At 39.8% G+C, this 25871-nt stretch overlaps 1 protein-coding gene and 1 long non-coding RNA gene across 2 annotated transcripts; one reads left to right on the top strand and one right to left on the bottom strand.

Moving 5' to 3' along the window:
- Positions 1 to 76: 76 nt before the first annotated feature.
- znf292b (zinc finger protein 292b) lies at positions 77 to 19931 on the bottom strand. The gene is made up of 8 exons (XM_020653947.3): positions 19749 to 19931; positions 12740 to 12894; positions 12472 to 12550; positions 12060 to 12195; positions 10546 to 10748; positions 8187 to 8323; positions 7624 to 7765; positions 77 to 6950 (listed from the first exon to the last, which is right to left on the bottom strand). The coding sequence occupies exons 1-8, from the start codon at positions 19911 to 19913 to the stop codon at positions 495 to 497; spliced, it is 7473 nt and encodes a 2490-aa protein (XP_020509603.2). The 5' UTR covers positions 19914 to 19931; the 3' UTR covers positions 77 to 494.
- On the top strand, positions 19280 to 23192 carry LOC109999006 (uncharacterized). Its single transcript, XR_002278619.3, has 5 exons — positions 19280 to 19459; positions 21316 to 21423; positions 21603 to 21652; positions 22389 to 22458; positions 23012 to 23192. It is a non-coding gene; the product is annotated as an uncharacterized lncRNA (long non-coding RNA).
- The last annotated feature ends 2679 nt before the right edge of the window (positions 23193 to 25871 follow it).

The following is a 25871-nucleotide window of genomic DNA, read 5'->3' as shown; positions in this document are numbered from 1 at the left end:
CCTCTAAGGAACTTGCCTTTAATTAAAAAAAATCTTATAACCAAGGAAGCCACAAATGATGCAAACAAGTCAAACATGTTGTAGAAAAGCGGATCGTTTAATAGTAAGACTGCTGGTGGCAGTGGGTGATTTCAAACTATATACACACAAATGCACAACAATTGACATCTTCAGATCACAAACTACATACAACAGTAAATCCGTTTCGAAGTCCATTTTCCCACAGGGATGATTAAGATACCAGAACTGGTGTCACATTTCAATTTTCAGCAAAAAAAAAGAATTCAGACAACTTCACAACTTATGAGTCCATAAATAAAAACATGCTATACACTGTTCTATAAAAAAATGTACAGGCTATATTACAGTATCTTTCAAAACAACTGTTCTTTTTTGATAACTGGATGTGTAAAAACATTTTTGAAGGGAACCAGGGGTTTGCAGCAGATTCTACTCATTCTAGTCCTGAGATTCTGCTTCAAAAAAAAGACTACTCAATGATTTTTTTCCAACACGATTTTGGGCTGCATGTCCTGCAGCTGTTTCAACATGCGTTCAGAGATACTTTTAAAGGCCTTGTCAATAATGATTCTAACCCTATTCAGTGATTTGATTTTAGCGCGGTTGCTGAACTTAACACAAGTGTCTTTGCTGGTTGGACTTAGAATTCTTGTGCATGTTTCTGGATCGACAATTGCCCGAGTCAAAGGAATTTCACATTTTTTTGACTGCGTGAGGAATTGTAAGAACGACATTTCAAATCCCATTGGTTTAAAAGTGGCCAGTGAAGCACTCTGCTCAGCTGTCTCCTCCTGTATGACTGCAGGGGAGGAGGAGTCTGATTCATCATCCCTGCTGTAGACTACGGCAACCTTTTTCATGCGTGGGATTTTCTTGCGCTTAACTATTTTTCCCACCAGTTTTCGAGGGCGCCCACGTTTACGTTTGACCACCAAAGAGCCGTCTGAACTTTCCCCGTTGCAGATTTTGCTGTCGAACAGAGTTGGGATTCCTGCTGGGGCCCTTCGCCGTAGGAGGGGTTTTGGGTGTCCATTTTCTCCTAATTCCTGGCCGTCTGTGGTCACTTCGTTGTCAGACACTTCAGAGGTGTTGTCGGATTTAGAATCATCACTCCTGATTGGGTGATACTTGTGCTTTGCGAACTTCTTGCAGAATATGAAATGACTTCTTTGCAGTTCCAGGTATTTTTCTGAAAGTCCATGTCCAATGTAATGTTTGACTATGTTTCGTTCCGATTTCAAGACTGCATCACAACCTTTAATCATACAGGGGTACTGTAAAGGGAATTTCTTGGTGCACATTGCAGATGCCTCAACTTTAGATTTCAAGGAGGGTTTCCCATATTTGGTCCAGTGACTGCTTTTTGATTTGTGCATTCTCTTGGCGTCCCTTGCCCTCTGTAGGATCTTTTTATTAGTCTCAATGTTCTCCTTTCCGTTACTTGTCTTTGCTATTTGGTAAAGCAAAGTCTTGGGTTTCATCCTGTCTTCCTTCATGTGTTGATTCTTCAGTTTATGCTGGTAAAAGTCATTATGCTTTTTCATGAGATGCCTGAGCATGTTTGACTTTGTGGCATATGCGAGGTCACAACCTTCAATTTCACACTTGAACATAGCATTTAGTTGTTCTGCTTTGGTTAGCTTCATATCTTTGTGGTGGTCTTTGACGTGCCCTATGTACCTCCAGAAAGAAGTGAAGGATACTGAGCATTCTTGGTGGCCACACGCAAACCGGCCAAGCTTTACACCAGACAAGATATTGCTGACTCTTTCCACACTGAATTCATGAAGCTGAAAGTAGTGCTGCAAAAGGCTGGGGACTTCTTGGAAAACACGGGAGCAGTCTTTGACGTGGCATCTGAATTCTGAAATTCGAGGGATCACTGGCTGTAGGTCTTCCTCGTCATGGTCCATTTTTTCATCCAGTTCCTCACTCTGGTCCTGGTCCTTGTTTACCTCCAACGCAGAAAGAGCAGACTGGTGAACAGCCCTGTAGTGCAGGATCAGATTGTGCTGGATGGTGAAGGCTGCCACACAGCCCTGATGGACACAACGGTAAGGTCTGTATGGACTCTTTGAGTCACCGGACTTTGGATTCTTTTTCTTCTTCTTGGGAACCTCTATGATTGGTTTAACTATTGGCTGCTTGATGCTGGTAGAGGGTTGAGATGGGCAGTTACGTTTTATTGCCTGTTGGAGTGAATGCACAGGTGTTTTGATCTCTGGTAATGAATGAGTAGCCTTCACGGACTGAGCCGAATACACTGATTGAGAAGCATTCATGGATTGAGCGGCATTCTTGGATTGATCCACCATTGTGGATGGAGCTGTTAGAGCCTGGTTTTTATTAAGACGCCAGTTATTAACAACAGCAGTTCTGGCCTCTCTGCGCTTCAAATCCAGTTCTTCGATTTCCTTGCCTGATAGTTTGTGTACTGAATGGTAGTGAGTGCGAAGGTTTGAGTTGCGAGTGAATCTTTTGTTGCATTTTTGACACTTGTAAGGAGCATATTCACCATACCTTTTTTTGACCACATTCACCATCTCAAGTGTGTAGCTGTGAGCTTTAGAGAGGTGTTTCCAAAGAGCTTCACCTGACAGAGTATTAAAATGGCAGTTCTCACAAGCAAATGGCTTAACAATGTTTGGTGATGTTGGGCAAGGAATTTCAACCTTCACGGGTGATGTGTGGCTGTTTGTATTAGGGCTGATTGGTTTCATTGAAGCTGACATTTGATCAGACATTTCTCTGACTAAGTTAAGCCTTTCAAATGCACTTTGAATTTCTGCCATCAGCTGCTGCTGGCAGGCAGATAATAGTGTGGGCTCGAGATCTGCATCACTGACTGTGACCCTTGTGGGGGACACTACCTCTTGCTTCATGCTAGACGACTCTCTGAAACCAGTAAAGCTCTGTGTGTTTAGTAGTTGTTCAATTGTGCCAGAGGTCCCTTGAATGATTGATGAGTTTTCTTGAATAACTTTTGGTTCACTTGAGGATTCACTCTTTGCTACATGGGAATTAAGGCCAGCATTACTAGAGGGGCTGCGCATGGGCACAAAAGGCTTTGAATTTGCATTGGGGTCAGTAATGCTTGAATTAAAAATACTGTTCCTACGCTGAAGGTCACCTGCCAAAATCTGCTCCCTTAGTCTCTTTTTAATGTCTTGCTCGGTTTTCTTCCTTTGTGTTTCAGCCTGTGTGCCACTTGTTGTTGCTGGGCTAAGCTGACTATCAGGTAAAAGTGGTTGCATCACTGGGTTTGCAGTTCTATCTGGAGTCTGAATGCAAGTGAAGCCTTCATTGCTGTTTGTGGGAAGACTTCCTGGATTTTCTGTGAGAATTTGAGAAAGAAGTGGGTCACGGAATTCACTCCTGGCGAATGTATCGCTTGCCTTAGGATAAGGGGTTGAACTATACGAGTTATCCACTCGCTTCGGCTGGATATTTTCTGTATGCTGTATGACTGAACTACCTGGTAAACGTTCAGATACTCCATAAGGATTTTGGAGCAATGGAATTGTAGCAGGTGTGGGCACACAAAGTTCAGAAATGTTGGAATCGGTCATGATTTGTTTCAGAAGGTCTTCATTTGACTCCCCATTCCCATACAGGGGCAAATTATTCTGTGCGTAATTAGGAGTTGGGTAATTGTTTGTGACTGTTGATCCATTGGCAACTGCTCGATGGGGCTTCTCCTGTAAAATAGGGCCAGGGTTATAAGGCAACTGTGGCTGTGTGTTGCCAACTGTTTGCTCTGAATTAAGAAGGCCAAGAAATGATGCTGGCAGGTCCGAGTTCAACTCTGACTCTTGGTATAGTTTACAGCTGGTACCCCTTGACAAATGGCCTCCAAGGGACTTGGGGTTATCAAATCCTCTAAAACACTTGCAACAAACAAACTTGCCATCCTTAAGAATAGCTGGCCATTTTGTCCTTGCACTTCTTTTGACTCTCTTTAGGTTTTCAGGGGTGTTTTTAGACACAACTGGGTCATTCTGAGGTTGATTGTTACTGGTGTTTTGGCTCGCACTGGCCAGAGAAGAAAAATGGGACTGCTGGCTTTGTACTGATTTATCATTGCACTTTGACTTATCTGGTGCCCTAGAACTGGAAACTACACTGCTTTGCATCAGTGATGCTTGCAACAACGGTTGTTGTGACATTTGATTAGCACTGTCTGTGTACAGGGGCATAACTGACTGGCTCATACTTTCCATAGCCGGTGGCTGCAAAGACTTATCTGGTTGGTTAATTGTTGAACCAATCACAGAGCAAGATGGGACACTGAGTGGCAGAGTGGCACTTGCAGAGATGACGTGTGGCATCACTTGCATATTGGATGGATAGACTAGGGAAGAGCCACAGTTTTGTATTTGTCCACTTCCAGGAGCCAAAGGCCAGTTTTGACTAACTGGCACTTGGGGCTGTGCAGGTATTGGATTAGTTTCCTCGCCAAGCTGAGAGAGAACTATTGGATTCAAAACATTTTGCATCAGAAGGGAAGCATTCTGGTTGTGGGCAGACGATGGAAGGGAATGTAATGCGTTGTACTTCATGCTTGTACCCACATTTGTGTAAGGAGGTGATTGGATAACATTTTGCCTCTGAACTGAATGGACTTGTCCCTGGTTCAACTGCTGGTTCTGCGATGAGACGACTGGACTGACATGTTTGACTGGAGCGTAGGTTATCTTGATTTTTGTTCGATTAACTTTCCACTGTTCGTAGAAATCTGGGTGAAGAGTTTTCATGTGCTTAGCAACACTTCTGTGAGAGCTGTAGTGCCTGGTACATGTTTCGAACGCACAGTGGAATCGCTCCTTCAGTCCTGGAGGTGTAGCTGTGCTGGTGGAGGAGGTAACCGAGATCTCTGGTCGGTTTCCAGTAAGTGGCTGTGGGACAACTGTTGGTGGGAGTGGTAGGGACATCACTGGCATAGAGTTCTGGAGTTGGGGGGCTGTTGGTAGGTGGTTAGCACACATTTGCCCCTGCTGCCCTGTTGTTGGTAAGATGCTGCCGGAGTTGTAACTCACAGATGCAGAATTTACAGTGTTGTGGAACATGTGTGGCTGGCCTTGTAAGACGTCTGCATTAAAATTATGAGACAAGTTACCTATATTGGCTTTAAATGGAGGTACTGGATGATTCTGTGGAGCTGGTCTCATATAATCCATAGAAGGACCACAGGAACTTTCTCTGTTTCCATGAGCATTAGACGAGTTGGGATTCACAGGCTGAATAACAGAATGATGTAAACTCGGAGTCTGATTGGTTGGGAAAGGTGTATTCTGTTGTTCATGGTTGACCCTGTATTGGCCTGGTGTCTCAACAGGTGCTGAAGATTTCAGCAAACTCTCCAAAGACAATGGCCCCTCATGTTCAGGAATAGCCCTTTCAGTGTTCCAGTTTTCTTGGGAATTTTCTTGCTTAATGGGAGTATGATTTGCAAGCATTTGTTCAATGAGTGAAGTGCACGGCTTTTTCTTCGGTATCATCTGCTCAGGAGATGGACATTCCTCTTTTTTGGGAGCATGCTCTTCCTTGTGTGCAGCCAGCTGCTGCTGTGAATGAAAAACCTTTCCACAATCCGCAACTCTACAAGTAAATGTTTTATAATGCTGTGCCTCATGGTCGTAGAGTTTGAAGGGCTCATTGAAAATCTTGCCACAATTTGGAAATATGCATCTAACCTTAAAAGTACTGTGTGTTTTCCTGTGTACCATGAGTTCAGTGTTGGACACAAAACCTGCCTTGCAGTTCAGCTGTATACAGATGTAAGGCTTCACACCACAGTGCACCTGCAAATGATCATTTAAATGGGTGACATTAATAAAGTAGCGGCGGCAGTAATGGCAAATAACTTTTTTACTCTGCATCTCGAGAAAAATCTTCGCCTCCTCGTTGTCCCCATGACCTTTAACATGCGCCACAAGGTTTTTGAAAAATTTGTAGCTTCTTCTGCAGTCTCCAACAGGGCACACATTGTCATCACTACTGTCAATGTTAGACTGAGCCTCACAGACCTTAGCTTTATGCACTATCCCGCCATTTTTTCTTTGAGAATCAGCTTTTGCATGGAGTCCATTTTCTCTCTTTGCATTAAACCCTGCAATAACAGTTGTAGGATCGGCCAGTTTCTTGTTTGTTTTAATTGAACTCAACCTTTCGTTACATGACTGCTTTACATGGGACGCCACATGTGGAACCAATGTGTCTTTTGAGGTAAAGGTTTCAGCACATATCGGGCAGCTGTACACTCCCTCGCTAAAATGAGTCTGTGCATGGCGGACAATCCGGTGGCCCAGAAACTCTTTGTCACACAGCACACAGTACTGCATGTATGCCTGCCAGTTTCTAAACCGTGCAGACACAAATCCTTTGTCTCTCAGTTTCTTCATCTCTCTGTTTTTTTGTTTCCGGTCTGTTATATCCCCTAGTTCATAGGTGCCACTTACTAAGTGGTCGGGTAGATTATTGAACTCCTCCTGATTGAAGAAGTCTTCCTCTTCCTCTGGATCCTCAGTATCATTTAGTAAATCAATGGACGACACTATGGAAGCTTCTTCGCCCATTAGTGCCAGACAATTACGCTTAAGTGTTTTCCAGTCCCAGAATTCAGGGTCAAAAGGCCACTGGGTTTTAAAAACCAACAGGAGCTCGCAGCGTAGCGAGTTAGAGACAGGCATATTCTCCTCCTCTAGTTTTTGATCTGGTTCATTGTAAAGAGTCTCCACAGCGTAGTACGAGTCCACTGTGGGCTCCAAGAGGAACTCTGTCAGCTGGCAGGCTCGCTTCACCTCCAGGTCAGTGGGTAGCAAACAGGAAATAGTTTTACACACAGTGGCCTTGGTGCTTCCATCATCTGAGGCCATCCGCAGAGCCCTTATGCACATTTCAATGCAGACTGGCAGTCCAACGCTGTCCATCTATAAAATAAATAAAGCAGAATGATTTAGACTTTAATCACACAACAAACTACTCAGAAACTCATAACTCTCTTCTCAGTTGAATATCTTTGAACTAAATTATCAAACTGTATCCCTTTTTGGAAAAAACAAAAGATAAAGATTATTACAAGTTACCTAAATATGCAAAATTGCCCCTAAGAGTCAAAGATTTGTATCATCAGTTGATAAACCAGGACTCATCTCGTATTTTATCAGCCTAAATTTTGCACTTTTCTTGTTCAACTTCCAATTGTACAAAAGGATAAGGGAAGGCAGCAAGGCAGGCTGTAAACTTTATGGAGTCAGAATGACTCCTCAGTGTTTATTGTTCAGAAGCTTTTAACTCCAGTGGTACTCATCTCAGAAACCAAAGAAATTGCTGATTAAAAAGGTAAAAGTTATTTACGAAGCAGTTTTAGGTATATATAAAAAAAAAACGAACTAATTTCTCTGCAGTCATCATCATCGGTAGGGAGCAAGAAAGTTGGTACAGATTCAGAAACATTTGTTTGAAAAATGATCATCAAACATGCAGATATATGTGTGGGAGAGTGAAAAATAATGAAAGTTGAGGGTTTAAAAGTGATAGTAACTTTTCTTCTACACTGGGCCCTCATGTATTCAATACCTGAGCAGCTGACTGTTTACTGACCTCTGATTGGATGACCTTGATTAGGAAAAGGATGTGGTACACGGTCTTGGACAGTAAGGACATCTGGCGGCATTTGTCGAGGAAGGCCTGCTGCGATGGCTCCAACCGCTTCAGCAGCTTGCTCCAGAACAGAGTGAGCTCCCTGATTTCATGTAAAGGAATTCAATGCACAATCATCTTCTACGATCAAGTACAATGATTCATTTATTCTGACTCACGTCAACTATTCACTTCACCGTTTTTTTCATGTTTCTTTTAGTGCTTTGAATTTCCGCATGGGACCCCCAAAAGAACTGTGCTAAAGCCTGGAGACCCCCACTGTACCTATTTTAGTGATTTATTGTAAGAAATGCTTGAAGCAGAAGACATCATGCACTGAAATAAATCAACTAATTGCATGGTCTTGCATACATTTTAAGATGTGATATTTATCAGTTCTTGTAAATTTTATAAATGAAAAGGTGCAGATTATGCGACTAAGAAAATAGCTTTGTTTTGTTTTACCTTTTCTAGGATTAATCTTTTCACTCTATGATGAAAGGAAGGTGTTTTCGTTTCCTTACCAGGCACAGTATGTATCTGCTTGCAGAAGCTGTCGAGTCAGGAAGGCTGAACATAAGCTGAAAGCTGCAGTCTCGTCTCCTTCTGACTCCAGGTTACAGATCATCTCTAATGCATCACGACAGTCCTCCTTTGAAAGCTGCAGGAGTAAAGCGTACAGTACAGTTACAGTGTATAGTAAGAACATATTTCACTATCATCAATATCAATAAGCATAAAGAACACATTCATAAGCTTCATCATGTACTGACAGTGTAACAAGTTCATTGAAAGAGTAGTCTGCCATCTTGTGGTTGTGCAACTTATTGAAAAAGGATTCAGTAGTTTGCAATGATAAAAGGAAGGCTGAGCATGCTGAATTTCTTCTGTAGGTGAGCAATACGATAGGTATGCTCAAACTAAAAGCGAAACTAGTGCTGGACGATATATTGTGAAGCTCGATTCGATCTATATTTAATTAATGCTTGATATGGAAAAGGGAACATCCGATTTTATTTTTTAAACTACTTTTTAAACTACTAGATTTCTGCGGCAGCGCGTGTTGCGCGGAGACGAAAGGGCGGAGGAGACTCCACTCCTGCCCCTGAGTAGCGCCCTTGTAAGCGACCAAGATAGGATAGGATAGTACTTTATTGATCCCCAGAGGGGAAATTAGGGCGTTGCAGCAGCACAGACAAGTAGCTCAAAATACACATTAAACAGAATAGATAAGATAAATTAAAATTAAAAATTAAAATTAAAATAGGGGGTATATACAGTACAAAATGAATGATGAAGTTAACTATGCATGGAATTGAGACATTATTTGCAGAGAATGACAAGACAAAGTGACAAGTGATGATTAAAGTGACTTGGTATGATAAATAGCAGCAAGTAATGTAAAACAGCAGAGAAGAGAGGCAGTGTTGTACCACAGAAATGCAGAGACCAACATGGAGGAGAAAGAGAAAGATGCGAGTGAGGCCGAATTACTTCCAAAAAAAGGGCACATAATGCAAGGCTCAACATTATAACTGGCCCGCTGGCCCGGATTAATGATTGACAGAGTCCGGGCCAGCTGACTGCACAGTCAGGCTTCACTGCTGCTACACTCGAATTGTACACTCGCACACAGATTTTAGCGCAGGTTTTCTCTACCAAAACACACGTTTGGTAAAATGGTTTTAAAACCATCATATCCCAACAAAAGCAGAGCTAAAATCAGCATTCAAAGAAAAAAAAAATCACCGGAAGAGTCGAGAGTGACAACAGGGCATGACGAAACCAGAACGGAAAAAAAAGTTTGATCCACAGTGACAGACAGCTGGAGGAGCTGGAACACGTGAAAGTTAAAGAGTAGATCCTGGTAAAGACAAAAGTTATTCACAAAACATCTTAGCCCTTAAGAGAGCTCCTAAAGTAAAGATCTAAAGATGAAGAGTTTCTCACAGAGAAGAAAGATGTATCACAGCCTCATATTAATATCAGATTAAGTAGACTCTTACAGTTACAGCATGGTGAATAAACATGAGAACATAAATATAAGAAAAATACACAATATTTTTATAACTAGAGCTCAATTAATTAAATAAAAGGTGTAATTGACTTTTGCATCAGAATGGTTCAAGAGTAAATTGGTGACTGTTATTTTTCGAATCAAAAGTAATGTTCCTGGGCCAGTGATTACAATGGCCAGTGGTGGCCAGCCTATTTTTTTTTACAGTGGAGTTTCAGTTTTGTAGGCTACATTTATAAACTTTAATACGATAAATATCGAGTCATATCGAATATCGACATTAGGCAAAAAAATATTGTGATATCAAATTCAGGCCATATAGCCCAGCACTAGGTGAAACCAATTCTTAATGTGGCGCATATTATAAATCAAGTAAATATGAAGCAAAAATGCACAAGCGGGTGGAACTATTTTCAAGTTGACTGAGGAATTTGCACCCAGCTTCAAAGTATGACTTCAGGCTTTCAGCAATTCTGAAGTATAATCGGTTTGTTTTTGGCATCAATTTAACATATTTATTTCAATAAAATTGAAGGAACATCTGTTTATTTTAGGTTTACTGCTGTGGTATGCCCGATTTCAGCTTTTGAGAGATCCCTGCTAACACTTGTGGCGAACTGTCTCGTTTCACATAGACAAATTATCTGACCACAGGATGAAAGATTTAAAAAAAAATCTATAAATAGTCAAAATGGTCTCATATTGCAGATGTCTGCTGGATTTAAAAAATATATATATAATGAAAACTCAGATAGGTTATATCCCATTCTTTGTGAACCTCTGACACTTTGACAAATGTTTTCTTTTGTTGGTTACCGATTCATATTTAAGCAAGATGCTAATCTCCACCGTGGAACTGCACTCACCACTTCCATCAGCTGATCCTGATCTGAGGTAGCACAGAGGCAGACGAGGTACATCTGCTTGAAAGACCCGCTTCCCTGAAAGGCAGCACACTCCGAGCATGTCTTTGCCAGTAGTGCAGCTTTCTCCGACTGGCTGTCCTTCATCAGCTGCTTCACTCTCATCTCTGACAGCACCGTCCCCTCCAGCACCAGGAACTCCTCAACTGAAAAACAAAGAATATTCAAAACAACATTGTTTTTACAATTCTATAAGAGTTGATTAAATAGCTTTGTGGAGGCAAAAGAATTGGACCAAAGACGTTTGTCTTTGTCCCTTATACCAATAAAGAGTACATTCACAGAGTGCAGAGCACCAGTAAACATTTGGGTTAGGGTTAGGCCCATGAATCGTTATGTGCAGTACAGAACGTTTTCGTCAGCCAGATATATTTTTACAGCCAGGTGCTGCTTTTAAACCATTTGCATGGGCATGGTAAAGCCATAAGGGGTCTGTTACACTCCAAAAGGACTACAAGTCTATCTCAGTAATGAATTCTGATAAAGTCAACATGTGAGAAACTCCAATTTATCCAAAGCTATTCATCCTTTTATATTTACATATGCTGGTTACCGTCATTTCACTGTTATCCCCCCCAAAAAAATCCTGGCTGTGGATCAAATAATTCTTCACTTCAGTGAGGTCAAACTGCCCGCCCAGCTCTTTCTTCAACTCTCAAAAGAGTTGTGTTAATCCTGACTCTGTAGCTGCTTCCTGTATGTAACGTAAAAAATCTAGCAGAATATGCCTCTTTCACCTTTTCAACATTTTTTAAAAGTTTAAACACCAAGACTGTGCACAATATCTGCTCTTCGACAAATTTGCAGAGTATTTTTGCAGTGCAGACCGGTACAGCAGACATGAATGTGAAGGAAACATACAACTTCAGGTATGTTTTGACATAAATAACAGTGAGGTCACTAAAAAGTGCAACAATAGTCATAGGTTGAAATGTCATGCACTGTTGGCACTGTTTCTTGGCAAGGAGTGTAAATATTGCCCACAGGTGGACTAAATCACACACAGGCTTTCTAAAAAGGGGAGGAACCAATCTTGAAACATACAAATGAAAATAAAAAAGTGAGCAGAAGGTTAGATAAAAAAAAAGAGGGAAAGCCTGTGTGGATTATTGTTTTAAGTCTGTGTCTCTTGTTGTGTAGCAGGCTGCTCATAATAAAACAATAAAATTACAGCTTTTTGCAGGATTTGACTGGCCATATCAAATACTGTCAAAATCCATTTAATCAGAAACCTAACTGTTTTCCCCAACATAAATGCAAAACTATAGGTAACCATCATGAGACTGAAATATATATTTCTTACACTTGTTTCCACTTAAATGAGAACACAACACAAACACTGAGTCAAATGTGCATGCTGCAGCGCATGTAAAGTTAATGAAATAAAGATGGATCTACTCGTTTTTGAATAGCGTCATTACAAATAATAATAATAAATGTTCACAGAAGAGACTCACCTTGTTCAGTTGGCAGGTTCTCATTGGACAGGAGGCCTTGCAGAACTCTGTTGGTCCAAACTCCGTCATAATGGCCAAGAGCAGACAGCAGGGAGAGCTGAGTGATCCCATTCTCCTGCAGCTTACTGGAAGAAAACTGTAAACAACAGGAAAACACTGTCACTCAGAGACACAATTCAAGAGTCATGAGACTTTAACTGCTATTAAACTAATTTCATCCATAAGATCTCTCGGTCTCTAGAGAAAGATAAGTGCTGTATTATCATTCAGTCTCTCATATTTTTATATCTAAAATATCATCAACAGTTTTCGGATACTTCTTTGCAGAGGGGAGATAAAAACTTTAGTTCTGAAGTTGCACTACAAGAAATATCCATATATCTTTAAAAGAAATAAGAATCTTGTGCTGTACCTGCACACATGATTTGAACTCCTTCCATATAACATCTGGGACGTCCTGCTTTAGTGAGAGCAAAAGCTCCACAAAACTCCTGCAGAAAAAAAATAGACAATCAGCAAAAATAACACATTAATCTTTGTCTGTACTAGAAAAAACTAAGAATAAAGAAAGCTGTAAATTAGACTTTTAAGGAGGATTTCATTCAGTATAATGATCGTGTATTATAGGGGCTAATTCTAGTCTTCAGTTAACCACAGGTTTGTGTTGTAATGGTACTTACAGTGAGAGCCTCTCCATCACAAGAGGAACACTTTCACACTGCAGGGACAGATGCTGCGAGGCCTGGGCGTAACTCTGTAGGGCGACTATGTACACTTCCACCAGCGGTAAAGGCTCTTCTTCTATCCTCCACCGGCCCGCATACTCCAACAGCGTCTATGGAAAGGGAGCCACCGTCAAACAGGGATGAACATTTTTTTTTTTTTATGTAGAAAGAGGTCACAGGAAAGTCTTTGTGTAGCTAAGATTATTCAAAATACCACAAAGGACCACCAGTAGAGCTGTGCATCTTCACTGGTCTCAACATTACGATAATCCAGTCACCCACTCGATTTGATGTCATGATGCATCCTTAATTTACTATATCACTGCACATGGCTCCGAGTTGTGTTAGCCTGCTACTACTGAAAACACCTCGTTTCCTGATATGAATGTTTCACATTAAAAGCACTACAACAACAGATAGGCTGGGAACTTTTATTGTGAAGAGCTTGTCGAAAATTTTATGTGTAACATCGAACGAACGCAGCTTTAGAGGAGCTACACTTGGAGGTGATTCTTGATGACTCTGTCGGGAATCAACTGTGTTTACAGCCGCAACTTTAACTACAAGTCACTGCCACAGCCCCCTTCTTTTATCTTGGACTTAAGACAGCAAGACATCAGTTTAAACACACCTTCAGCAGGTAACCCCCTGGTGTATTGATTGTGCTAATCCAGACTGTGGTCGGCTAAAGAGACACGTCAAGCCATTTCAGCACATAGCCCATCACTGTTAACAGTGACACCAGGAGCAGCGCAGACCTGTGGTCAGCAAGCACATGACAGGGATTCAATTTATGTTGTTTTCCGTCACAAATCCTGGTGTTAGCCTACATTACTTTTGTTTACTCACCCCCATGGGGATTAGGTTGAACTAACTCACTTTACTCTGTGCAAAACACCCGAATTTGGCAGTTGGCAGATGCTTTTTCCAACTTTTGTCAGCATTTATTATGTCCAGTCCTTATATCGATGCATCAATAGTCCACGTTTGCATCGCGATGCATCGATCAACGATGAATTTCAATGCAGAACCAATCAAATTATATCAAGACTGAACTCCTCCACTGCTCTACAGCGCCATCCATCATCACAGGCAAAATGCCAATCATGAAGTTTGAAAACAAAGTTGACATAACTATCAGTTGCATCACAGTGGCCACACCTATAATTCATACAGTTCATGGCATTATTTCCTCTCAATTCACTTTTATTGTAAAATAAAAACCACTAACTGCTCCACACATTATAGCCTCATAGTCAGTCTGAACATTTATGCTGACCTCGTTTTTGGTTAAGGGCTGCAGTTTTGTCAGATTTGATACATGCAGGAGAAACAAAAGATACAGCGCTGCTCTCAGAGCACGCTCAATATCTCAAGCCGTTTTCACATATGCACTCTGGATAATATCTAGATAATTACAGGAGGACCGCTCCGGAGATTTTCCCGACCTAGTCGTTCACATATGCTCCTCACAGCGGGGGACTATCCCTGTCGGGGGGGGGGGGGGGGGGATTGGGGGATTTCCTGAGGTAAGACGTGACGTAAAGAAACAACGCAGAAGTAGCAACCGAAGCAACAGAGTCCGCTACATGACGTTATAATGAGAATATTTGCCTTTACATAAATGCTATGTGTAGTCCAATGGAATGACAACATTAAACACATCACCTTAGTCTGGATTTATCAAGGTAAATACTACAATTGTAATATTTAAAGGACAAATATGTAAGATATCCACTGTAGTCTAACTAATAACAGGACCTTACTACATCTTTAGACATTTAAGATGTTTTCACATATGCACTCTGGACAATATCTAGATAATTACAGGAGGACTTCTCTGGAGATTCTCCTGACCTAGCCATTCACATGTGCTCCTCACAGCGGGGGACCTTGCCTGTTAGAGGGGAGGGGGGGGGTCCCGATGTAAGACATGACGTAAATAAACAACGCAGAAGTAGCGACCGAAGCAACAGAGTCTGCTACACAATGTTATAATGAGAATATTTGTCTTTATATCAATGCTATGTGTCGTCCAATGGAATGACAACATCCACAAAAGAGAGGAGAACAACATACTGACGAACAGAAAACACAATGCAGCCGTTTAATTACGTGCACAGAGATCGTAGTGGTCGCGTGTAGACACTTTAGACAGTCACTGTATATAAATGTCATTCTATTCCCATTGGCTCGAGTTGAAATCTCCGGATTATATGCTGCCGCTTTCAGACATCAGCTCACTCAGACTTTCTGCTGATAAAATACTAGGGGTCTGGCCGGAGAATTTCGGGTAAAGTCTGCGCGAAAATTTGCGGCTATTTGCGTTCACACATAGCCTAAAGAACCTCTGGGTCGCCAAATCACCAGAGTTTTTCAGGAGATTTCTGCATGTGTGAAAAGGGTTTCAGAGATGTCTCAACTTCAGCATTGTAACTCATAATCTTCCAACACAGCATCTCCCTCTGCACCCTTTATTGTTCAATTCTCGTATACACTCAGAAAGAAACACAGACTGAAACCACCCGTTTAAAAAGGATGTATTTGCAAAGGATGTGTTAGTAAAAGATTCTTTTGTAATTCAGTTGTTTACAAATATTTCTAACAAGAAGGCATGTGCAGTACAAAAATAACTTTAAAACAAAAGAACAAGACTTTCTATGGAATAAGACTAAAAATAAAACAATATCACCTGTGTAGATACCTGTTACTATGAATTTTCATGAAATTCATTCATCTTGGTAACTTTGTGAAATGTATGATTCAAGTCTGCCTACCACCTGTTAGCACTACTACTTTTGGGTGTCTGAAGCTGTAAATGTTTGGGTGAAACACCTAAATTGTAGCAGATCTTTATTTGTGTAAGAGCCAACCATGTTGTCAACAACTGTTTGCTAGACAAAGAGTCTAGATCTGTGTCATGTCATCTTTATTGTTTTATAGTGATGTACCCAAATAGAAAGGAATTTGTGGGTTGCACCTTTTAACAGAATATAAGCAGCACTGTGAACACTGTTACTTTGTCAGTGATTTGTAAGCATGCATGTTTGGTGAAGTTGTCTGACCTTGGCCGATTAAATGGTGTTATAATCTTCAGTCTGTTTCACGATTTATTCATTGGATTTATACAGCAGAAACAACCCCCACCTAACAATACCACAGCAACAAAAAACCATGTCCTAGTCATTAAATACAGGGCAATTCCTTAATTTTAAATACCAAAAACTCATACACACCGTCTTAATTACCCAAAATATTATTATTAATAATTGCAGTAATAATATCCCTCTACATGGTTTAAGTTCATGCGACCGCTTCCTACTCTGTTACCTTGTCCGCCACTTCTAAGTTGTTCTTTTCATGTCAACTCTTGCCTCAGGAGACCCTCCACCCCCGTTAGACAGGGATAGGCCCCCGCTGTGAGGTGCATATGTGAACAACCAGATCAGAAGTGCATATGTGAAAAATGACAGGTTTAAAGAACATTAGTTCTTTTCATAACCGGCAGAACCATTACCTGATGAGCACAGGGTGTGAGCTTTACCACTGCTTACATTTGATAAAGTTCATGTAAGGTCAGGACTTCTTCAGTGTCGACTGTTCAAAGGCTTTTAAATCTATCCAATAATCTGCATACGTCTCCTCCTCTCTAAAATAAACAGACCCATTGATTAAAACTTGGGAATGCAACATATTGCCTAGTAGATTAAATACAAATTTAAATTCCATTAAACCGACTAGTCTTATAGTAAGAAAAAGCTCAGAAAACAGTCAATATTGAGCACAATTGACTCAAATTGTTGGTGGGAGAACGACTTAATTTGGTTTGCAGAGTGTGGCTAACATTAGCAGCACAAGCATCATCAGCCTTCAGTCCTCCACATGGATGCTTAACAACATGCTCGTGCTCAATGTGGTTACTCATTGCTCCAGTTGATATGCCTTCATTCATAGATCAAAACACTGCAAAACTGCTGCTTCTACAACCTGCTATTAAGATGCTATCCGTTCACTGTGCTTGTTTACATCTGGGCTGTAGAGCGAGGAGAGCAGGTCCATTAACTGGGCGCCTACATTACAGTACAAGATTTGACCGGCATAGAAGTCTAAAGTATTAATAAATTGTTAAATTGAACAGTAATTCAGGTGCTGACTAGAGAGGGTGTTGATGTTTAACTATTTGCTGTCGAATGAACACATACATCCCTAAAAAAAATAAGAAATCACTGAATAAAGTGGTTTCAGGTTTATAACCTGAGTTTCTCCAATGCGTCAGCGGATACAGAAGATCCAATGAGGCGGCTTCAGCCAAACCATTGCTAATGTCCAAATTTCCTATCACTTTCTTGTTCCTCTGATCCACATTTCTCTCTGTCACAGAAGAAACTCTCTCCAACAAAACTAAAACTAAGCATTGCCCTATACATGCAAACCAAAACAGACCACACGCTTTTGTATCATTGATTTAATTCAAAAATAAAGTTGGTGGATGCAGGTATAAAAACTGAGAGGGACAAGTCTATTTGCAGAGTAATTAGAAAACCTGCTCTCTCCTTTGGCATTGTGCTTTCAGCTATCAATAGCAGAGGGCTGAAGCAAGTGTGGTTAAAGATGGAGGAGTTGTTTTTTAGAAAAAGATAGGCTCGTAAAGAAAGTAGTTTTAAACAATATTGATCGAGTATAGCAATGAAATGCACAGCAGTAAAGATTTCATACTTTAGTCATTTTAACTGCAAATTGATAGATGCAAGAGGCCTATTATACAGCATCAACAACCCATTACATCTGACCTTTTCAACTACACATCCAGTAAACACTGCAGTATACAGACACACTGCCCACTGCAATAACATAACATTGTTCTACTCTTTTTTGGTAACTAAAGATCAGCCACAAAAAAAAAAAAATCAGCCTTACTTCTAACATCAGTGTTTGTTGTTACGTTTTTCTGACCAGAGAACTTGTCATCATGACTGCACATCCATGAAGTATGATGAAAGCAGCAAAACTGATTGAGAAACAATTTGATCTTTAAAGGAGCAATATGTATCTCTGACACGTATTTTTATGTGGTACTGCACGCCAAAATCAAAATATTGGAGAGAGCCGTCTCCCCCAACACCCTCCTTCCTAGAGTTGATGCGAACCCAGCATGTCACGGATGCGGAAGCTTCAGTGTTTAGCCAGCTCTGCAATGCAGAAAAATGTACGTGTTCTGACCTCTCTCAATTTTTAAAAAACATCTACAATATTTATCCTAGTTTTACCACGTTGAGCTTATTAGAAAAATGACTAGTTTTTAGTGGGTTATAATCAAGCTACATCTGAACCAGTTAGCTTGCCCATTTCCATCGCTGCAACACCTTTTGGTTTGCCGTGATAACTGGGCACATATCAGACAAACTGAGGGATGTCCAAAACAGTAGTGTGGGGTTGCCTTAAAACCGCCTACCTTCTCTGATCAAAACAAAAAAGTCAAAAAGTTTGGCTGGGAATCAAAACTTATGAGGAGGACATACTGGCTGCTGTGTTGCTGTCAGAGAAGCCAACACTTCAGCATAGCATGTTTGCTTAAACCCTTTTCACACATACGGAAATCTCCTGAAAAACTCTGGAGATTAGGCTACCCAGAGGTTCTTTAGGTTATGTGTGAACGCAAATAGCCGCATTTTTCGCACAGACTTTACCTGGAGTTTCTCCAGCCAGACCCCTAGTATTTTATCCGCAGAATATCCGAGTGAGCTGATGTCTGAACGCGGCCGAATGTACTCCAGAGATTTCAATTTCAGCCAATGAAAAGAGAATGACGTTTATATACAGTGACTGTCTAAAGTGTCTGCACGCGACCACTACGATCTCTGTGCACGTAATTAAACGGCTGCATTGGGTTTTCTGTTTGTCAGTATGTTGTTCTCCTCTCTTTTGTGGATGTTGTCATTCCATTGGACGACACATAGCATTGATATAAAGACAAATATTCTCATTATAACATTGTGTAGCGGACTCTGTTGCTTCGGTCGCTACTTCTGCGTTGTTTATTTACGCCATGTCTTACATCGGGACCCCCCTCTAACAGGCAAGGTCCCCCGCTGTGAGGAGCACATGTGAATGGCTAGATCGGGAGAATCTCCAGAGAAGTCCTCCTGTAATTATCTAGATATTGTCCAGAGTGCATATGTGAAAACATCGTCTAAAGATGTAGTAAGGTCCTGTTATTAGTTAGACTACAGTGGATATCTTACATATTTGTCCTTTAAATATTACAATTGTAGTTATTTACCTTGATAAATCCAGACTAAGGTGATGTGTTTAATGCTCATATTGTGATGATAATGATGCAGCTACAACATAAACAAATAACAAAAACAGGTTATACTGATTTAACTACATCTGGTATCGAAAAGTATCGACGTATCGAACTTCTTAACAACCTTAGCCTTGTCTGGTCCTTTCCGGGGAGAGACGGATCCTTTATGTTACCTGAGGTCTACGTGATCACCGCGAGACAATAATCGTGCACGCGCATGTAGCCAAACAGACAGGACTAAAAGCTAACGTCAAGCTAACACCTCTTTAACCCGATATTTACATGTAACCGCAATACTGAGCATAACTACCACATGGATTAGAATATCACTGTGTTATTTCAAGTGCAGTGGATCCATCAAACAGAAGGTAACAACATATTAAATGATTTCTTGACGATCAGAATCAGCTAACGAGCTCAGCTAAAAAAGCTTTTTGAGCTAACCATGTTCACGCTGTTGTTTTCACTGATTCTCTACAGTGAAACCCATGCCTTTTACTTTTATTCTGCAAAAGGACAAGTCAGTGAATGTAAACTCCTTCCTATAGAAGCACATTTTATATTTCCCGGATTATCCAGGAGGCACAACGACCCGTTATGATTAAAGGCTAGCTGGCTAACGCTAGCACAGTGAAATGTGTGGATAAAATAACTCACCCTGCAGAACTCCTGGCAGAACTCAGAGGAGGACTGGACCGGGGAGTCATTACCCTCTCGGACGACCACTTCCTGCAGTTCTTGTAACCGTTGTCTTAATTCCCTGATGGTTTCAGTGATTCGGTTCTCAGGACTGCGGTCCTGCTCGGCCTCCTCGTCCGCCATCTTCACACCCTGCTCCGGCGCGTACAACTACTGCGTGATGACGTAACAGCGATGTTTACGTAGTGACGCTACGACTGCACTAGGTCACATCTATGGGTCACATCCTCACATCGGGGCTGTTGTAAAAGATGAAAATACTAGACTTTCAGTGTAACACATACTTTATGATAAATCTTATTAAAGGCGTATGTCTAGCAAAGTTTTACATCCACACATGTACATTTCACCAAATTTAAACCGAGAAAGAAACTGAGTAATAGGCCTATATTTAAAATAATGTTTCTTATTGGTTATAATTTGGGTACCTCTTTGCAGACCTACAGGGTGCGATTTGTAAAATAAACAGGTGGGTTGAAACGTTTTTATTCCAGAAAAAAATTATGAAAGACAGTGGACCCATAGACTTTGAAGCCTTTTAGGCTATTTCTTTCACAATAATGTTTTATTCCTAGACCTTCCCGTTAATACAGGTGCGTAGTGGGAGAGCAAAAAGTTTTTTGACCGCAGTGAAAATGTTGTTTTTTAAAGTCTAAATGCAAACAAATATAATTGAAACTGAATATTTCGTTAGATAAAAACATGTTGTGAATTTTGGAAATAATTACGTTGATCTTTTTGTTTTGTAATTTTGACTTTTGGACTTTACAATGCTCTGAGATTACGACTTCAGGGGGCATGTCTGATGACGTTTCAGACTACCAACTGGGAATTTCCGACTTCCGAGATCAACTGGAAGTAAAATTCAGTCACCGACAATAACTTTACTTTACGTCAAATTATTTCAAGCTAAAATAAATAGCTTATGTCTGTTAAGGTCTCTTAAGTTAAAATAGAATATGTCTCTAACTGTTAAAAGAAAAGAAACAGAACGGACATGTTAACATCAGCAGCCGATGGTGAAATGTAATATGAACCAAATATGATTTGTACAAGGACTCAAAACGGGCTGATCATATTCTACCAAGACTTCAACAGGTTGACTTTAGTGTTAATTTTCTTTAGTTAATATTCAAGACTTCAGCACACTACCAGGAGTCAATTCAATAGTTTACAGTTGATTTGTTGTGACTTTAGTTCAGCATATTCAGAATTTGTTCAGAAATACTTTTCTTGCTTTGCTCCATGATTATGTGGCTCATATGTTATATACTAACTTTCCTGTTATTAAAAGTATTTCTGTTCAACAAGATTTATTTTAATTTAAAATGCTCTTTTGGATATTTCATTGTCTGTTATAACTTTTTAGTTTAAAGAGTTTACATTTGAACCCCTCAAATAACAAAGCAGTCTCAAATCTGTTTGAGGAATTATTGCTAATAAAATGAATTCTACTTTGCATACAGTACATCCTCTGATAAATAAAGTAAAGTACTTTGATTGTATTTCTGTGGTGTTCCTGTAGGTAACCATGATGCAGCCAGACTGAAGCAGCAGCTTGTGAAGGTGGACATCATCATCTTGTCTTTGCAGTGCTGATTCTGAAGAGAACGCCTTCACATAGGACTCAAAGGTAAAATGATCTCTCATATGATTGGACCGTGTTATTGTAACCGCTATCTGCATCAAAGTAATTTTAGTAACAATTGATATTCTTTCTTAAAATGTAAGGAAGACTAGCAGAAGATTTTAACAACCTCTATGGTTCTGCAAGAAGTTCATGTTTAAATTGTTCTTCTTTCTGTCCTCAAGGAAATCAATGCTCAAAGGAAACAGCAGTCCAGACTCTGATTCCAGCTCCAGTGAGTTTCTGCACACAGATTGGCTGTCTGATTCGTTTAATGGATATTTACCACACAACACCAAATCAGTACATTGAATTTACTTTTTTTTAGCCAAATACTGAAGCTTCTGCATGTTTCTCATGAAGCACAAGAATCCAACTGACTGCAGTTTCTGCTCACACTGCTGAAATCACGTCTCACTGTTTAAGTTGTACTGTGAGTAGTTAGAAATAATAAATCAACGGGAGACACTGTGGTGCAGTGTGTGGTAAAATCAATAAATTCATGTACCAATGAACACAATACTTTTCTGCAGCATCATGTTTTACCATGTTAACTTCATCATTACACCTCATTATATTGGACCGCCTGCACCCAGCACTTTTCTGAATAAGAATGGTCAAAAGACGTTTCACAGGCCCCCTTTTTGTGACGTGCTGAGAGCCTGAAGCAGAATGCCTGCAGACAAAGTTCATAATCAGCTCATGCTATCAGATATCTTTATCTGGAGCTTCTGGCTTTGTTAAATCAGCTTACTTTAAAGAAAGCCTGGATATGTTGAACTTGCTTCAGGGCAAACAACAACTAACCCAAATACTGATCAATAACTTAAACAACAGCCCAATACCGCCACCTAGTGTCTAAAGGGAGTTTTGTCTAAACTAAATTTGTTGATGTGTTTGCACTTCAGAAATAAAAGTTTCCATGGCTAACAAAAACCAGTATAAACCGGTTCTGCTCATCTGTCTTTCAGACATGAAGAGAGAGGACACTTGGTTTCCATGTACGAGGAACACAAGTCCCAGATTGTGTCACTCTTTCAGGTAAAGAGCTAGCTCACTTTAAAGTGATATAAGAAGGAGTATTACAGACTCATAGCCACAGTCCATCTAACACTGAGTTAATACTCTATGTATATTAAATTATACAAGCTTCTGATGCCTCTCAGGTGATATCCAGCAGCAGCAATCTGTTAACTCAAAAGTTAATTATTGTAGCTCTGTTTATGTCGTGGTTATATGAGAATGTTTAACATTAGTTTAATTTATCAGGCTGGCCCATGTGATGACAGTTTAAATATTCTTCAATAGAAAGTGGCAGGAACACTTTTGTCTTAAAACATAAATTCATAAAGCTGATCATATTATTGGATTCATCATGTCTAATTATATATTTAGTTTTTCCTCTTAAATAGTTCTCCTGTCTTTAATGGGAAAACAAAAACATGATCAGCTACTTTTTTACAAAAGCAAACTTTAGAACCTTAAGTTTAGCAGAACCTGAGGACAGATCTGATTTCAGGTCTGAGGCAGAAACATCACATCAAAATTCATTTTATTTCACAATTAACTCCTTGATTGTTTTTCTTTATTACAGAAGATGCCCTCAGATTCAGATCCATCAACAACCCCTGACAACATGGAGGACTCGTCCCCTGAGCGTTTCCTGTCCTCTCTCGATGGAGTTCTTCTCTTCAGTTATTAACTCTTGAAAACAGCAGCACAAAATGCCAGACTGTTTGACAAGTCTTTGATTAAATAAATGGAAATGGATCTCATGCGTATCTTGCTATGCTTATTGGCTTTAAATGTTTAATATTAAATACATTTGAAGGCCATTTATCTCAGACGAGCCCGGCTGTGACAAGTTGAGCTCTCCTGTTGTCTTCGCTGTTGTTAGACCAGAAGAAATGAATGTCAGTTCAAGGCCTTTTTTAATTGTGAGCTATAAACTTAACTGCTAAATTCTTTAACTGTGACCAACACGTTGTAGTGCTCCAGTTAATCAGAGACAGTCATGTCAGATTTTTTAAAAGTTTATTGAAACATTTTATGAAAAAAACCTCAATAAACAACCACTGGCTTCATTTGCCACGTGGAAAATAAGTAAGGGAGACCATCAGGTTGAATTTTTGGGATATAGGAGAAAGTATAAAAAATAATTTAACAAAGAAATCCCAACAAAAATCGAATAAAGTATCGAGATCCAGGATGATTGTTTGAGTGTTAAAATATGGTGGAAAAGCAAATCCATCACAACCCTCCAGCATTTGGCATTTAAAACACAGGGCAACATCATGTATGGAGAGGGTGGACTCATACAAGTACCTTGGGGTCCTTGAACAACAATTCTTCAGGAAGGGACAGAGCAGGATGTTCTTCCTGAGGAGACTCAGATCGTTCAGTGTCTGCAACAGACTCCTGAAGACCTCCTACCAGTCTGTGGTGGCCAGTGCCCTCTTCTTTGCTGTGGTGTGCTGGTGGGGTGGCATCAAGACTGGTGAGGCAAACAGGCTGAACAAGCTGGTGAGGAAGGCCCGCTCTGTAGTGGGTCTGGATCTGGACAGTTTGGAGACAGTGGGTGAGAGGAGGATGAAGGAAAAAATCTTATCCATTCTGGATAACTCCTTTCACCCTCTACATGGTGAGCTGTGGCAGATGGGCAGCTCCTTCAGCCAACGCCTCAACCCCCCCAGGTGCAAAACAGAGCGCTTCAGGCACTCCTTTGTGCCCACTGCCATAAGACTGTACAACAGCAGCCTATGACAACAATAACAGTCCATCCTTGACACTAAACTTCACCCCCATAAAACACTACCCACATGACCTGCTTCATTAGTATCTTTGTATTATTGTATTATTATTATTATTTAGGTCAATATATATATATATATACATATATACTGTACATTCTATATATTTTTATTATATTATTATACTAGTCCATATTATATAACATTTCATTATATTACACTATATTGTTCATATTGCACTATATTATATTATACTACATTATATTATATAACTGCACTCTGCAGTACTGTGGTACAACACTGCCTCTCTTCTCTGCTGTTTACATTACTTGCTGCTATTTATTTATCATACCAAGTCACTTTAATCACTTGTCACTTTATTTTGTCATTCTCTGCAAATACTGTCTCAATTCTCAATTCCCCCCAGTTAACTTCATCATTCATTTTGTACTGTATATACCCCCTGTTTTTATTTTTATTTTTATTTATCTTATCTATTCTGTTTAATGTGTATTTGAGCTTTCTTGTCTGTGCTGCTGTAATGCCCGGATTTTCCCTCTGGGGATCAATAAAGTACTATCCTATCCTATCCTATCATGTAAAGAAAAATAGCACTTTAAAATAACTTCATTGAATATTGACCAGGATCTCTGCGTTTTCTCTGAGGATGACTATGGTAGCCTTCTCACTGTTCACTGTCACAAAGCACCAGACTCTGTCCACCTTCTTCAGTTGTGCAGACATCGATCAGCTCCTCTGGGTGACGAGACTATGCGGCAGAGAGGACTATCTTCATCACGGAGAGCTGCTGGTGTAAGGTCATTTCTGCCACAGTGGACGAGCAGGGCATCTGGCACAGCTCTTAGTCGTAGCACAGGTGAAAAAAGGGAGGAGGTTCCTTCACCTGTGTGCAGACAAAGGTTGAAATTAGTCATTTTTAGGTTCTGTTGATTGTAAAATGGAAAAGAAAACATCACCTTTCTATATAACATTTTGCTGGTGTGTGATTCATTGTGATTTTTTGTTTTATTTCATGAAATGTTATTGTTAACAATAGCTTGTTTTCACAATCCTCTAATCCTCTAATGAAACTTACAGAAATCACAGGGTATATTGATTGATTGATTGATTGATTGATTGATTGCTTGATTGCTTGATTGATTAAATTTATTTCAGACATATCAAATAAAATGAAACATATCAAAAATACAAAACAAAATGAAAAGCACGAAAATACAATAAACAAAAAACAATGTTCAAATTATTTCACAAAAAAGAAAAAGAAAAAGCAAATTACATATATTCAATTGGTAAGCCTGAAAAGGAGTAGGAAGAAGTATAAAACTTATGTAATCCTACCCCTTTTCCACAGCTCAATAATTAATATTTATTAAATTAAATTAACTTCCTGTGTTCCATATAATCTCTCTCCATATACAATCTATCTAAATACAATTTGATATACTATATTTATGATACTATATTTGATATTTACAATCCAATTATTTTCATTACATATATACAACTTGATATACTATGATTTTTTATAATTTATATATTTAAACAATCCATATATCTACTATACATATCTATTTGTACAATTTGATGTAATATATTTACATTTTATATATTTATTAGGGTTGGGCGCGTTAACGCGTTATTTTCGCGACAATTATTTTATCTCGCATTAACGCAGTTTTTATT

This window comes from Labrus bergylta, chromosome 15 (assembly GCF_963930695.1).
Source record: "Labrus bergylta chromosome 15, fLabBer1.1, whole genome shotgun sequence".
Lineage (NCBI taxonomy): Eukaryota > Metazoa > Chordata > Actinopteri > Labriformes > Labridae > Labrus > Labrus bergylta.
The sequence above is the reverse complement of the archived record's forward strand: the minus strand, read 5'-3'. Positions and strand labels throughout refer to the sequence as shown.